Source organism: Pelodiscus sinensis, chromosome 19 (assembly GCF_049634645.1).
Source record: "Pelodiscus sinensis isolate JC-2024 chromosome 19, ASM4963464v1, whole genome shotgun sequence".
Lineage (NCBI taxonomy): Eukaryota > Metazoa > Chordata > Testudines > Trionychidae > Pelodiscus > Pelodiscus sinensis.
In genome coordinates, this window is record NC_134729.1 from 2,337,171 (window position 1) to 2,351,575 (window position 14,405).

The following is a 14,405-nucleotide window of genomic DNA, read 5'->3' on the forward strand; positions in this document are numbered from 1 at the left end:
TGGAACCTCCGCAGTCCGGCACCCTCGGGACCTGACCGGGGCTGAACCAGAGAATTTGCCGGACCACAGGAGGCCGATATTGTCTAGCTGTGTTACCAACACGGCCACTGCTCGCTGGGCTGGGAGACGACATTGAGGGGTAAGTTAGAGCGAAATGACACTGAGAGCCGGGACTGGGGGCTGTAAACAAACTTTATGGGACCGCGGGAAACTTGGCCACACCCGTAAGTGGCCATCCAGGAACTTGAATCGAGCTGGACCACGGATGGTGCCGTTCCAGGGAGTGCCGGACGAGAGCGGTTCGACTTGTCCTGTGGTTTCGCCAGACAAGACCCTAGGATGTTGGAAGTGCTCTGGATCCTCCACGTGGGAGCCACATGTCCCTGGCCGAGCCTGTGACAAAGGGGCTGGATTAGCAGCAGCTCGGTCAGCTTGGAGACTGACCCGTGGCGGAAACGTGGTTGTGAGGCGCCGCCGCCCCCGCTCCTGTCTGCGTGGCTTTCTCCTCTTCACGGCACCGGGCGCTGCATCCCTTTCTGTCGACAAAGGGAGGGGTGGGGGGGGGAGCACGGATTTGCTCCTGGGCTCGTCTGTCTGGCCGACAAACGCCTCGCGGACTCCAACGGGATGGTAAGCGCCCGTTTAACCGGGACGGGAATTTAAACTGGAACAGTTCACCAGAGGCTGGAATGGATCCTCCATCCTTGGCCCATTGGGCTCCGGGTCAAACAGGAGGGAAGCGGGGCACGTCCTATGACCTGTGCTTTGCAGATTAGGTGATCCTGGTGGTCTCTTCCGACCCGGGAACCTTCTAAAATGCTTTGGGATGAAGCATTCCTCAAAAACACCTCCCTCGGGGGCACCCCGGCAGCCCGACCCCTCTCCCAGCATGGGACCGGATGAGATTCGCCTGCCTGCTGCTGGAATGCACCGCGTTGGAGGAGACGTGTGTGGAGGAATTTGCACCTGGCGGCGCTTTGGGGCTTTCTCACTTGGGGTATCAAGCCCACCTGGGCACAAGAATCGTGGCGAGCAAATCAAAGGCCAATGGTTGCTTCCATCGTGGAGTCTTGTCGGGCTCCAGTGGCCTCTCCCACCCTCTTCTGCCTTCCCCGTGTCCTCCCCCTTGAATTCCGGCTCATGCTGCCGTAGACAATGCAGCTGGGTGGTTGACTTTAGCCCCGGGCTGTCCTCTCGGGAGGTCCTGCTATGGCCACCGTTGGCAGGACCTGACTCTAGGCGTGCTAGCTCCCCCCTGCTAATAACGCTATTGCACCTCGCCTGCCGTCCAGGCTCTTCCGCCGCCACCAGCCCAGCGGCTACGACCTGGCCTAGAGTCTGGCAGCCCGTGTCCATCGCTGGGCGGGTTGGCTCTGCAGGCGGGAGGTGTGGAGATGGCTTCCGGCGTGGGCTGCACCGGATTCTCCGTCGCCAGGGTCTGCCCCCACCACCGCAGCCGGCTGAGCTGTAACTGCTCCTGGCAAGCGAGGGTACGTGGAGGGAAACCCGGCGCTGGCGCCTTGAGACCAGGATGGGCTTAGGTTAGGCTTCAAGGTGAGCATAAAGCTCGGGAAACAAGGAGTGATCCTGTGGCACCTTAGGGTATGTCTACGCTCCAGCGTTCTGTCGGAAAAACGGCCGTGTTCCCAACAACCCCGGAGTTACGTCCACACTGCAATCCCGTTGTTTCGGGAAAAAATCGAAAGAGCAGAGGGGGCTTTTCCAACATTGGCGAACCTCATTCTACAAGGAAGAAGCCTTTTTGTGGAGAGCTCTTTCAGCAAAAGCTGCGCGTGGATGGGGAAGAGGGAAAAGCCCAGGTGCCCTGGCAGCCCCTCTGCTCGTAGCAATCGCAGCTTCCACGCGAGCGAGCCTCCATTCAGGGCGGACGCTCTCTTTCGAAGAAGCAGATTGCTTTTTGGATGCACTTTGGCAGTGTGGACGCGCTCTTCTGGAAAAGCCTGCAGTCTAGACGTAGCCTTAGAGACTAACAACAACAGATGTAGGCGCTTGAGCCTGCGTGGGCAAAACCCACTTCCCCAGCTGCGCTGGGCGGGAAATAAGGAACCCAGAATTTCTAACAGGAAAAAGAAGGGGGAGGGCCCCTGTCTATTGAAGGACCGGTGCTAATGAGGCCCATTGAGTGGGCTGGAAGTGTCCCATACTTCGTTTTTTATGGCCACGAGGTGTTGGATGCCAGGCAGGCTGGCTTTATAACGCTGCATCCAGTCCGAGGCTTGGAGAGCGGAGGAGGCGCCTTGAGCAGCGGCTGTATCAGCTAGGCGGCCCCCTCCCCTTGACCCAGTGTGAGAATAGAAACCCCCAACCTGGAAAGGTTCCCCCAGGCGAGGGTGGCGCTGCGGGTCTGGCACTATTGGCGGGAGAAGAGAAATAACCGACTGGGTCCCAGGGTGGTCGGAAAGGTCCCCAGGACGCTGGAGCCGTTTAGAGGGGTTTTAAAGGTTGGTCTACATGGGGCATGTCCTGCCGAATGAGACCCCAGGTGCCTGCCTGGGGAGGTGAGACTGCCTTAGATTCCCACCCGCCTTAATCCGGAGCAATTGTCTTGTGTGGACACGCTATGGGGTTCTCCTGCTGCAGGGCGGTGGCTCTTTGCTACGTTCTGCTGTGCTCTAGAGGTGATCCGATTTCCCTGCCGTGACTGTTAAGCGTGGAGCGGGTGCATCGGGGGTTCTCACGTCCCTTAGGACCAGCCGCTGCTGGACACGTTAGGCCCACGGGCTGCTATGGTGGCGAATCCTCTGTTCCCAAGAATTCTCCCCTTCACCCTCCAGGGACATGTGCCTGGCGTTTGGGGGGTTGCGAACGCAGGCATGGGGCCGGGACTGTCTGCTCCGGGGAGACTTGCGTTTGCGCACGGCCTCGGGTTCTTGGTTGCTGGCTGCGCCTCTGCAGCTGGTGCCGGAGGGAAAGGGAGCCAAGGAGCCGCCTTCGTGCCGGGGCTCGGCTCAGCAGAGGAGACGGGCGACGCGTCTGGGCCCGGAACGAAGGGTTTTCAGGAGAAAATGTTCAGAGCCGCTTGTTAAGAGGCTCGGACCAGGGAGAAAGAGGAAATGCAGCTGGCGTTTGAAATTGCGCTTAGTGAGGGAAAGGCCCTGGGCGGGCGTGTGTGGGGGGCCCTGGGTGAGTGTTTGTGGGGGGATGTGGGGTGCTGCTGCTGGGTGAGTGTGGGGCATTGCTGGGTGTGTTTTTGGGGTGCTGCTGGGCGTGTGTGTTTTTGGGGTGCTGCTGGGTGTGCGTGAGGGGGGGCTGTTTCGTTCCACCCTTGAAAGCTACCCCAGGGTGCCTGCCAGTTTGCACCTTGCATCCCGCTGGCTGCTGCCTGCCCCCTCAGCGCCTCCCCAGCCCGGCAGGGGATTATCAGCAAAGCAAATAGCAGGTTTATCATTAACCGGTCCCATTGGCTGGGCTCCCTGTGTGTCGGCCAAAGGTCCCAGCCCCCCCTCCCAGCTGGCATGGCCCTTGCAAGGGGTCGGGAATGAGCCCAGCCCCTCGGGGGGCATCTGTAAATGGGGGCTGGCTGGCACAAGGGGAGCGTTTGCCCTTGCTCCACAGGGCAGGTTTGATGGACTCTCAGGAGCTGGCCAGGCGCCCCCTTCTGCATCCTGGGCCTGAGACCGGTGCCTTGGTGCGGGGCCAGGACTGGGGAAGGGAGCCGTCCCCGAACACCACTGGGCCATTAGTGCCATGTAGCCACCTCTGTCCGGGTGCGGTGCTGGCGACGGAGGAAAAGCTGCGGCTGTTATCGGAGCGGGCTGGGGACTAGACACGGGTTATCGGTGGGCTGGGCTCACTGCCGGCCCCAGGCTCCTCTCCCCGGTTCTCTCCAGGATGCAGCGGGGAGGAAGCCAGCCAGGCGAGCCCCCCCCCCCCCCCCCGGTGTGTGCTGGGAGCACAGAGATGTGGCGCGTTCAGCCCCCCTGAAAAAGATCCTAATTGCAGGAGAGATGAAGGGACTTGCCTGAGGCTACGTGAGGAGTCAGTGGCAGAGCTCACACGCTGGAGGGGAGGAAAGCCTGGGTGCAGAATAACAACTGGGGAGGGGCGGTGGAATTACGGGCCCAGGGTTGGGGTGTAGCGATGCAGCTGCCGGAGCCAGGCGAAGGAGCCGCTCCCAGGCGCAGCCTGTGGCTCTCTGTAGACCGGTCCTGCCGGAGGGAGCGTACTGACCCCTATGCCTGCTCTACCCTGGGGCTTGGGCCTTTTGCTTTTAGTCTCTTTGGGAGGGCACAGTGGCCTGGAGATGCTGCTGTCTCCCTCCTGCTCCCCCCTCGCCCGGCTCAGAGCTGGGCCTCGCTGCCCTGCAAACAGCTGTCTGGTTTCTTGGGGGAAAACCTTGTGGAGTGTGTGTTCTGCAGGAATGGCTGGATTCCCCCTCCCCAACCCCCCCGCCGGGGGCTGCAGCATCTGTTGCCTCCAGCCAGTGCCGATCACTTGGCTGTTGGTCAGCGAGGAGGCCGAGAAACGCGCCCTGTGTGCGCTGTGGCTGCTTCCCCATTGACTCTGAGCCGGGGCTGTTTATCTCACTGGCTGCACTGGCCTGGCACGTCCCCCCCCCCCCATTCCCGCTTCACACCCTCCCCGCCCTTCCCAGCTCCGGACAGCACCGCACTGCCAAGATGCTGGGCCCGCGCGGGTCTGCAGCGCCACCTCCTGGCCGCTGCTCAGCATTGCAGCCCTGGGCCCGGGGTCGCAGCCTGACGGGCGTTGGGTGGGGTGGGCTACTTGGGAAGGGCACGCGGTGGGTGGGACGGCAGCTGGATGTGTGAGGAGTGAGGGCTGAATCCTCTCCATCCTTGAAGGAATTTCCCACAATCCTTTGCTTTCTGCTGTGTGACTGTCGTGGGTAGACCTGGTGCTAAGCTGCCCCCCAGGCTGGGAACAGACCGGATCTTTCTCCCCAGATCCTGCAATATCGAGAGATCGATTGTGGCCCTGGCTTTGCGGGGGACCCTCCCGCTCACACCTGGCTCTGGCTCTCTCCCTCGCTCCAGGCTTGGCGTCCAGGTCTTCTCCCAAGAAACCGCGCGGCCGGAACATTTTCAAGGCGCTTTTCTGTTGCCTCCGCGCACAGAATGTCGGGCAGTCGGTCTGCGGAGGGGAGCGTGTGCTGCGCAAGGAGGAGGCCAGCACCATCGCCAAGGTGAGGGGGCGGCAGGGCTCGGGGAGGGGGCTGGCTAGACACCGGTGGGTTTCCCCCGCGGGCCTGTCTCTCAAGAACGAACCTGCTTCGCCACCGATTGCAGGGAGCCCAGGAGTCCGTTGCTGGTTCTTACTCCAGATGTGATTGGATGGAGCCTGATCTAGGTATAGCCCCCCTCCCCCGCAAAACGGCACCGATCTTCCCCCAAAACTCACAGAGCGGGCGTGCGGGGACCCCCACCAGCTGGGGTGGGGATGTTCCTCCGGGAGGCTGCATCGGGTCCCCTCTCCGTAAACGAGTCACTGTAGGTTGGGGGTTTCCAAACGACGGGGCATGACCCAGGGCTGGGGGAATGTCGGGCCCTGGGTCACGTGGCTGCAGGGGGGATCAGGTGAGCAGTTTGGGGGGTAGGCTGAGGCAGCTCCCTGCCTGTGCTGGCCCTGCAGGCTGCGCCCCAGAAGCAGCTGCAGCAGGCTCGGCTTCTGGGGAGGGGGGTGAGTGCACAGGGCTCCGCGTCCTGCCCCGAGCACGCGCTCTGCGCTCCCACTGGCTGGGAACCTGCTGCCCCCACAAAGCCAGCATCCCCTCCTGCACCCCAACGCTCCGTCCTGCACCCCAACGCTCCGTCCTGCACCCCAACGCCCCGTCCTGCAGCCCGCACGCCGGACATGTTCTGTCAGGTCGTGGCATCAACAATTTCCTTCAGCTGGGTCATGAGAAAAAGAAGTTTGCAAAGCGCTGCTGTATGCCCATGGGGAAGCGGGGAGGTGTTTGTCACACCCGGACCCCCCTGCCCTTCCCTGCTCTGTCGTACGCCCCACGTTCTCCCGCTGACCTGGCGCGTGGGCTGAGACTCAGCCGCCTTCGATTGTTCCTGAGCGATTTCGCTCCCCTTCTCGCAGCTGAGAATTGCTGGGCACCCAGGGCACAGAGCCGAGGGGAGGTCCGTGCCCGGATCAGGGCCGAGGGGTGGGGGTTAGTCTGTGCAGCGCGCTCGGGGCCGCGCTGTCTCGGCTGCTGCTGGCTCCCACCCTAATTCCTAGGTTTCTCCTCTTCGTTCCCGCTCCAGTCGGACCTGCTGCAGTGTCTTCAGTACCAGTTCTACCAGGTGTGTGCAAAGGAGCTGCCATGGATTGAGGGGGTGGGAGGGGGGGCTAAGATTCCCAGTTCCGATCCCCCGAGAAAATATCCCTTCCTCTCCTGCGGGAACAGGACCCAAGCCAAACCCCCCTGGTATCCGTGGGGGTCCAGTGGGCTTTGTGCTGGCGTGGGCTACAGCCCAGAGTCAGCCGCCTTCCCTGGGAAAGCGGAGCCGCTCAAGGCTTCAAAGGCTGGGCCAGTTCCCCACGCGTCCCTGAACATCTGCTGTGAGCCAGGAGGGGCAGGAACGCAAGCCCCGTGCTCTGGGTGTCCGGAAGCCTCTGACTGCCAGGGACACTCCAGGCCCATTCTGTTGGGTCGCGCATCCACAATTGCCTTCCACGGGGTCATGAGAAAACCGGTCTGCAAACCGCCAGGCTAGACCGTGGGTCTGACCCAGCCTGGCCGTTCCGTGCCCCGGCCCGTGCAGCCTGTGGCAAGGTCTCCCTCTGGGAATGCAGCCTGGGCCAGCTTGGAGAAGTTTTCCTAGAGGCGGCCAGTAAATCCGGCGCGCTCTCGGGGTCCTGCGGAGGTACCCCACCCCCGATCACCGGGTGGGCCGCCTCTCCCTGCTGGCCCCCAGTGGCTGTCGGATGCCCAAGCCCCGTGCAGCCTTCTCCAGCATGGGGCTGTCTCTCCCCTTGCAGATCCCCGGGACATGCCTGCTCCCCGAGGTGACCCAGCAGGACCAGGGCAGGATCTGCGTGGTGATCGACCTGGACGAGACGCTGGTGCACAGCTCCTTTAAGGTGCCCCCGCATGTTTGCTCGGGGGAGGGTGGGCAGAGGGCGGCTGCTGATGGGAAGAGAGGGGGTAGGGGCAGGAAAATGCTTCATCCAGCTCTCATGACCCCTCCCAACTGGGGGCGTGTCTGGGGCTGGAAAAGGGCTCGGACAGCCGGGGGGTGGGACTCCCCTGAGCACCTGCGGCTGAGCAGCGGAGCAGCTGGTGTGTAGGGGGCTCACGCCCGTTTTCACCAAACCAGGGGCGGGTGCGCTAGGCAGGGGGAGGCGTTGCCTTTCCGGACTGCCAGCCTGGCCCCGCCCCCAGAACGCCTACTGGAGCCAGGTGCCTTCCACCCTCCCCCAGCGCAGGGGCCACGCCCCACCCCGCCTCCCCGTGACGCTGGGGGTGCGGCCTGGGCAGAAGGGGCGGGGTGGGGGTGGGATTGGGGGCTTGCCTCCCCCAGCCCCACCTTCACCCACCGCCCATGCCCCCAATTCTGGCAGCTCATTTGCAGCTGGGCCGCAGACCTGAACTCGGCCCCCCATCACCCCAGGAGCTGGTGGTCGGGCCCTCCCCCTCTTACTCGCCCGGACCCTGCTTCCTTTGAGGGACACGCTCCCCCCAACCACCCTGCTCAGGTGCAGGCCAGCTGGGGGTCTCGGAGCCCTCTGCCCGGGGCTGCTGGGCCCAGGCCTGCAGTGACACACTCTGAGGTCAGAAGCTGTGTCCCGTCGAAGAGCCTTACCGGGATCTCACCAACGGGCCGATGGAGATAGAAACCCTCCAGTTGTAGATTTGCATGGGGACCGGTGCGAGCAGACTGTGTCGTCTTTAAAACGGCGGCGCTGCTTAAAAACGAGAAACGTTTTTCTTTTGTATTTAGAGGCCCCCTCGTCATCTGCAGCCCAAAGCCGCTGCCTTAGCTCGCGCACCAGTCCGGCGCGGGCTGGGCCTGCCCCCCGGGGGTGCTGGGGGACCCCTCGCTGCTTCCCTTCCCTCTCGTGCTAATCCCAGCCCCCTTGCTTCCTTCCCCCCACAGCCCATCAACAATGCGGACTTCGTCGTGCCTGTGGAGATAGAGGGGACCATGCACCAGGTGAGCGGGGCCCTCTGACGGAGAGGGCAGGGCGGCCATCTGGATCCGGCCCAGGAGCGGGGCCCCTGGAGGATCTGCGGAAGGCCACAGCCCGGTTCAAGTAATCCAGGATAGGCTGTTACCAGGCAGCACGGCCTATTCTTGGTTACTTGTTTCGGGAGGCGGCCGCTGGCGCCGGAGGAAGAGGGGCCGTCGGGGCTGGGGAAGAGGAGGGGTGACGGGGACCCGGCTGAAGGCCCCTGTTGGCAGCAGCGATGAGGACGGGGCTGCAGCCGGGGCCCCTTGAGCTGGCGCCCGACGGACAGCTGGGGACCACGTTCCGTCTGCTTGAGAACCAGCCCCAGACGAGTAGGAGGCCAGCGGATGCAGGGAGCCTGAGCCAGCCCCCACCCCCCAGCGGGCTGTCTCCCCCCCCACCCCCGGGCATCTCTCCTGCCCCCTGCTGACGCCCCCTCCCCTCCCCAGGTCTACGTGCTCAAGAGGCCCTTTGTGGACGAGTTCCTGAGGCGGATGGGGGAGCTGTTTGAATGTGTCCTGTTCACTGCCAGCCTGGCCAAGGTAAGGAGGGGTATGGGGGTGCTCCCCACGCCGCCAGCCTGCAGCGGGCACAGGGGGCGTGGTGGGGGAGGGGTTCTCTGCACTGCTAGCTAGGTGAAAGCGGGGGGGAGGGTCTTTTGAGCTAGCCCAGCTGCTCCTGCTGGCCCCGGCATGGGGGGATGGCAGGGGCCCAAGCCCCCCTCCCCGTCCCGCTCTGAGTGCACCCCGCTCTCTCGGCAGTACGCCGACCCGGTGACGGACCTGCTGGACCGGTGCGGCGTGTTCCGCACCCGGCTCTTCCGGGAGGCCTGCGTCTTCCACCAGGGCTGCTACGTCAAGGACCTGAGCCGGCTGGGTCGGGACCTGCGCAAGACGCTGATCCTGGACAACTCGCCGGCCTCCTACATCTTCCACCCGGAGAACGCGGTGAGCCCCCCCTTCTCCCATCCCCGGGGGCGACGGCCGAGCCCTTGGAGGATCTGCCTGGCCCTCCCTGACCCCCCGTGATGGGCCGGGCCGGGTCTAGGCACAGCTGAGGGCTTCTGCTCAGGGCGAATTGCTCAAAACGCGGGGCTCCTTGCAGCCCCAGACCGGAGACCTTCCCAAACAGGCCACAAACCAGCCACACCGAGCGCTCCCGCTGCCAGCCTGGCCAGCCAGAAGCCTCACGAGCAAAACCCCTCAGACATCCCAGCTCTCCCTGTGCCCCAGTCAGCCCCAGGCCTGCCCACAGGTGAGGGGTTATAGACCCCGATCTCACCTCCCCCAAACGGGTTCTTCCGGTCCCTAGAAACCAGCCAGTTCCCAGGTCAATTTACACTCTGGATCTTACCCAAAGATCACGCTGAGCCAACCCTCTAGAATCTAACATCTAAAGGTTTATTACTAAAAGAAAGAAAAGGCTGAGAGGGAGGTTAAGGAAAATCCATCACATGCACCGAATCCCCCAGTTCTCGATGCAGGCTCTTAGCAGAGATGTTCCAAACTGCTGGCTTAAAAGTCTCTGGTTACATCCTGTGTCGGGACGGGTCCACGGTTCTTCCCGGCTCGTTGGTCCCTGCAAGGCTGCATCTGGGATCAGGAGCTGAACTCGAGACCAGATGGAAATTGCCACGTAGCACTTTTATTCCTCCCCTGACATCTTCCTGGCCAGAGCAGGTCCCATGGTTCAGGGATCTGTCCTCCTTTCACATGCTTGCAGGTAGCCAGACACATTCCTCCAGGTGTGTCTGGCACTTGGAGATCTGTGATCCATGGAGCCTCGCTAATTAGCATAGACATTGAACGAACATTCCTCGCCCATTGCTCTGCCGCAGACGGACAATTTCCCACCATCAACCCAGAGTCCATGTTGATAACTCCGCATGCCGGTATTCGACACGCACGTGAATGGCACAGCCAGGCTCAGGAGAACACGAGCTTTCCTGTGACACCCGCATGGCCCCTTTAGACAGACTTTTGGGGCAGCCCCCCCATGGGTGCAGCGGTGATCTGTGGAATCCAATAACGGGACCCCCCCCTCCCCGTTCCTGGCTCCCGCAGGTGCCCGTCCAGTCCTGGTTCGACGACATGGCGGACACGGAGCTGCTCAACCTCATCCCCGTCTTCGAGGAGCTGAGCGCCGCCGAGGACGTTTACACCAGCCTGGGCCAGCTGCGGGCGCCCTAGAGCCTCGGACGGCCCCTTTCTGCAGGGGACTTTCACTCAGTGCCTTCGCTGCCGCCCGGGCCGCAGGGCGGAGATCTCAGCCCGGCCGGGCGGCCCCCCCGCACTTGGACTCATAAACAGGGCTCTTGACTTGACCGGTGGCCGGGCTGGGAGTGGATTCCGCAGGGAGGCCTGGCTGGACGATGCTGCCGTGGGGGGGCGTCCCAAGAGCCCCTCACTGCCCCACGGGCTGCTCTGAGAGTAGCTGCCTCCTGCCAGGGCCATGCCCCCCGCCGTGCCCAGTGCCGCCTGCCAGCATCTTCCCTGGGGCTTCCTAGCCTGTGTCTTACTGCTGGTGCCGGGGGTGGGCCGGAGCCCCGCCTTTGCCATCTCCCCCTCCCAGCATCTCCCAACGTGGAGCCACTGAGCCAGTGCCCATAACCCCCCCCCCACACACACACACACACACACACACGCCTGGTGAGGCCTCCGGGGCTGGAGCCTGGCCTGTCTGGGGTTAGCCCCCCTCTCCTTGGCCCTCAGCCTGCTCCGCCCAGCCCGGTGGGGCGCGTGGAGCCGTCTCCGCAGATCCGCCCCGGCTGGGTCCCGCGACCCAGCAGCTGCTGGCGCCCCGAGCTGCCGCGTGCCGAGACTCGAGCCACTTGGCTCCGCTGGCTGCTGAACGAACGGGTCACTTGAAACCAAAGCCCCACTCCACGGCCCCTGCGGGGGGCGGCCCCATTGGACACGTGCTCCGGCAGCACGCAGCAGCGCCCCCCCAGCACGGGGGCCAGCGCGCAGCCCTGCCTTACCGCTGCCCTCCAGCCCGACCCAGCGGCCTGCCCGAGGGGCAACCGCCCGGCCCATGCCCGCCGTGGGGTGCCAGAGGGGTCGGGCTCCGCAGGGGTCTAGTGGACAAGGCCCCGGGCTGGGTGAGGCCTTCGGCTGCCCTGGTCCCTCCACTTTGGGAAAGGCCCCTTGGCGCTGACCCCCACAGGGGACGAGACTTTGGCACCAGCCCCCTCCAGCCGCTCTGCGCTGTGGCGGCTCCCCATGTCTCTGGCCACCAGCTCTCTCCCCTGGCCGGCCCGGCGAGAGGGCCCCTGCGCCGAGTACCGGCCTGCAGCGCCGGCGCCGCGCTCCGATCTCCCGGCGCCGATGCCCCGGTGCACCCCCAGCGTGCGGGAGCCCCCCAAGTTCCCCAGGCATCGGCCAGGACGGAGTTTGTGGCAGGGCGGCGGCCGCTTGAGTCAGCGCTGGCTGCTGGACACTCCGCCGCTGGGCGTGGGCACCCGCCGCCCTTCCCTGCCCACGCCTCCCGCCTTGGGGTCGGCCGAGGGAACCCGGCCCGAGGCCCCGGCTGCCGCTCTGCCCTACGGCATGGGGGCCTGGCGCACGCGCTCCCGCCAGGCTGCCTGTGCTGAGCTGTTACAGCCTCAAGTGCCATTAGCGCCCGTCTAGGGCCTGCCTTGTTTACCGTGAGCAATAGCTGGGGGGAGCCGAGCCGGCTGCTGCCCGGCCCAGGCTGCCCCCTGCCAGGCCTTGCCCTCCCGCCGCCCGTCCCGGGACGCTCTGGGGTCACTGCCAAGCCCCAGACCCAGGAGGGCACCATGGGACCAACGCTCTGAGCCCCGGCCTGGCTGGATCCTGGGACAGCCTCCCCCTCCCCCTTCCCCCGGCCTTTAGGGAACGCTGTTTCCAGGCCTGCTGGGCTGGCAGCCTAGACTTGGGGTCGGGAGACCTGGGCCAATGCAACCCCCTGTCTCCCTGGCCTCACTAGCCAAGCTCCCTTCTAGGGGAGATCTTAATTACAGCCCGGCTGTGCCCGGAGGGGCCCCTGCTCTGCACATTGTAGAGGGAGGGAGCCGTGAAGTACCAGGACAGATGGGGGGGGGGGAGCCCCAGCTTGTACAAAGCCAGGTTTCCTCCCCCTGCCCCCCAAATTCCCTCCCTCCTTGGGAATGTGACTGCCCTGTTGAAATCTAGGCTCCCCGGGTGCCTGTCCCCAGACGGGGGTGGCTTGACATGCCCCTTTTCGGCTGTGAAATCGGTCCCTGGGTTTCTTCTCTCCCCTGGTAAGAATCCGGGGGGAGCTGCCACACTCCTGTTTCGGAAATTTCCAACGGGTCACTGCCCACCCCCGGGGCACCTCCCCCAGCACCCGGTCTAGTCCCACTACGATCCCTCGGCTGCTGGCTCCACCGGGCCTCTGCCCAGTTATGGGCTCTGCAGGAGACCCCCACCCGGTGTCCAGGCCATGAGCCCGGCTCGCAGCCCCCAGGCCGGGGGATTCCAGCAGCCGGCAACCCCCCCCAAAAGCAGCCTCGGAGCTGGGCACCTCTGCCATAGGCACACGCTCACCAGCTGCCTCCGGTTTGCCTTTCCCGTGGGGCTGTGGTGAGCCAGCCCCATAGCTCTGCTCAGGCCCCACCTATGCGGTGGGCTCTTGCGGCGGGAGGGGGGCGTCTGTGCACGCCGTGCCCCCCCCAGGCGTAAGGACGGGTTGCCGTGGTGACGCGGTCACTGCCTTTTGTTTGTTACACTTTTGTCTTATTCGAAAGAGAAAAAAACCAAACTTGAAGCTGACGCCAGCGTCTCGGCCTCTTCCTGGGTTTGGGATCTTCGTCTCCGCGGCGATTCCGGCTCGCGGGTCCCTGGCTCTGCGCGAGCGGCGTGGCGGTGCCCCCTGCGGGCCCGCGCCAAGGGCTGGGAGCTGCAGGCGGATCAGTCACGGCACCCTAGAACGGGGAGGGGCCATCGAGTCCCCTCCCGGCAGGACCCGCCCCGTGGAGACCAGGCAGAATATCCGCGGCCTGGGGACGCAGCAGGGAGCCGCAGGCAGCCTCCCGGCTTGGCCGCCCCCCCCCCCCCCCCGGCCCTTTCGTTTCACAGCTTCCTGCGCTGCCCCCCACCACGCCCGTTGACCAGTTTCTAGCCAATGGGAGGGCGCGACGCGCTGCCTCCTCAGGCTGCTGTTAACCACGCGCATGGCCCCCTGCAGCTGGAGAGGCTGCCTGAGAACCTGCCAAGCTGCTGGCTGGGAGTCAGCCAGGTAAGTCCCCCAGCCAGAGCCTGCCTCTGGCACCCAGCCCCTCCCTCCCCCACCCCACTGCCCCCCACCAAACCCAAACTCTCTGCCCCCCTCCCAGACCCTGCGCCCTAGCCCCCTGCCCAGGTCACACCCCCAAGCTCCTGCCCCCCAATCCGTTGCCCCGGGTCACATCCCAAACCCCTGCCCCCAGGTCACAACTGCCTTCCCCCAAACTCCCTCATAGACCCCGCACACCGTCCTGCGCCCCAATCCCACATGCCAACCTCCATCCCAGATCCTGCACCCCCTCCGTTAATATCACAGGGGAGAGCAGCCCTCGGCCACTTTCCAAAACCTTGGCATGGCCCCTCCCCCATCAAAAATGATTGCCCATCCCCCACCCCGGGCCCAGCTACCCTGCTCCTTGTCACACCCTTTTAGGTCCATGAAAGCTGCTCTCACGTCCCCTCAGTCGTCCCTGCGCCAGCTAAACAAACCCGATTCTTTCAGTCCCTCGGTCGTGTCTTCTAGACCGTCCATCCTTCCTGTGGCTCTTCTCTGGACCCTCCCTCCTACGTCCGGGTGTGGGCCTGACCACCTAAATACAAGGCAGATGAAGGGCAGCAGGGGAAACTGAGGCATGAAGCAGGGGTGTGTTTTGCTCACAGCAGCTGAGCCAGGAACGAGAACCCAGAGCCCCTAGGTCACGGGATGGAGCCGCCTGGTAGGCCACGCTATCGCCACGGAGGAGAAAACGGGGCGTCGGTGGGGAGGTGTGGCCGGGGGCCAAGGCTCTGGCAGAGGCCCTGGGGGGGGAGCTAGAAGTCCCTGCCGGAGGCCCGGTGGTGCTGCTGACTCCTGGCAGGCGGGGGCTGCCCTGTTCCGGGCCCCGGGCAGAGGCTGCAGCGTCCTCCCCCCTCCATGGGATCGTGGCGCCAGGTGGGAGGTGCAGGGCGTGTGCTGGGAGCAGTTCCTGAGGCTCCATCCCGCACCCCGGGCCCGGCTGCCGCTGGGGGGGGGTCACCCGCCAGTCGATCGGGATCTCCCGGGAGATCTGTCAAACG

The 14,405-nt window shown here is 64.6% G+C and overlaps 1 protein-coding gene across 8 annotated transcripts in view; it reads left to right on the plus strand.

Annotated features, from left to right (window-relative positions):
• The window catches only part of CTDSP2 (CTD small phosphatase 2), a 70,108-nt gene extending 58,476 nt beyond the window's left edge, over positions 1-11,632 (plus strand). For 5 of the 8 annotated variants that reach the window (XM_075901716.1, XM_075901717.1, XM_075901718.1 and 2 more), the window contains 7 exons: positions 5,016-5,164; positions 6,234-6,272; positions 6,952-7,053; positions 8,070-8,126; positions 8,592-8,684; positions 8,904-9,089; positions 10,206-11,632. In XM_075901716.1, the coding sequence (XP_075757831.1) occupies positions 5,016-5,164; positions 6,234-6,272; positions 6,952-7,053; positions 8,070-8,126; positions 8,592-8,684; positions 8,904-9,089; positions 10,206-10,331 (752 nt within the window). In that variant the 3' untranslated portion in view covers positions 10,332-11,632. Of the gene's footprint in view, positions 1-3,156; positions 3,878-4,925; positions 5,165-6,233; positions 6,273-6,951; positions 7,054-8,069; positions 8,127-8,591; positions 8,685-8,903; positions 9,090-10,205 lie in introns of those variants that run through there. The other 3 variants (XM_075901712.1, XM_075901711.1, XM_075901715.1) reach the window with 2 other exon arrangements.
• Positions 11,633-14,405: the final 2,773 nt, after the last annotated feature.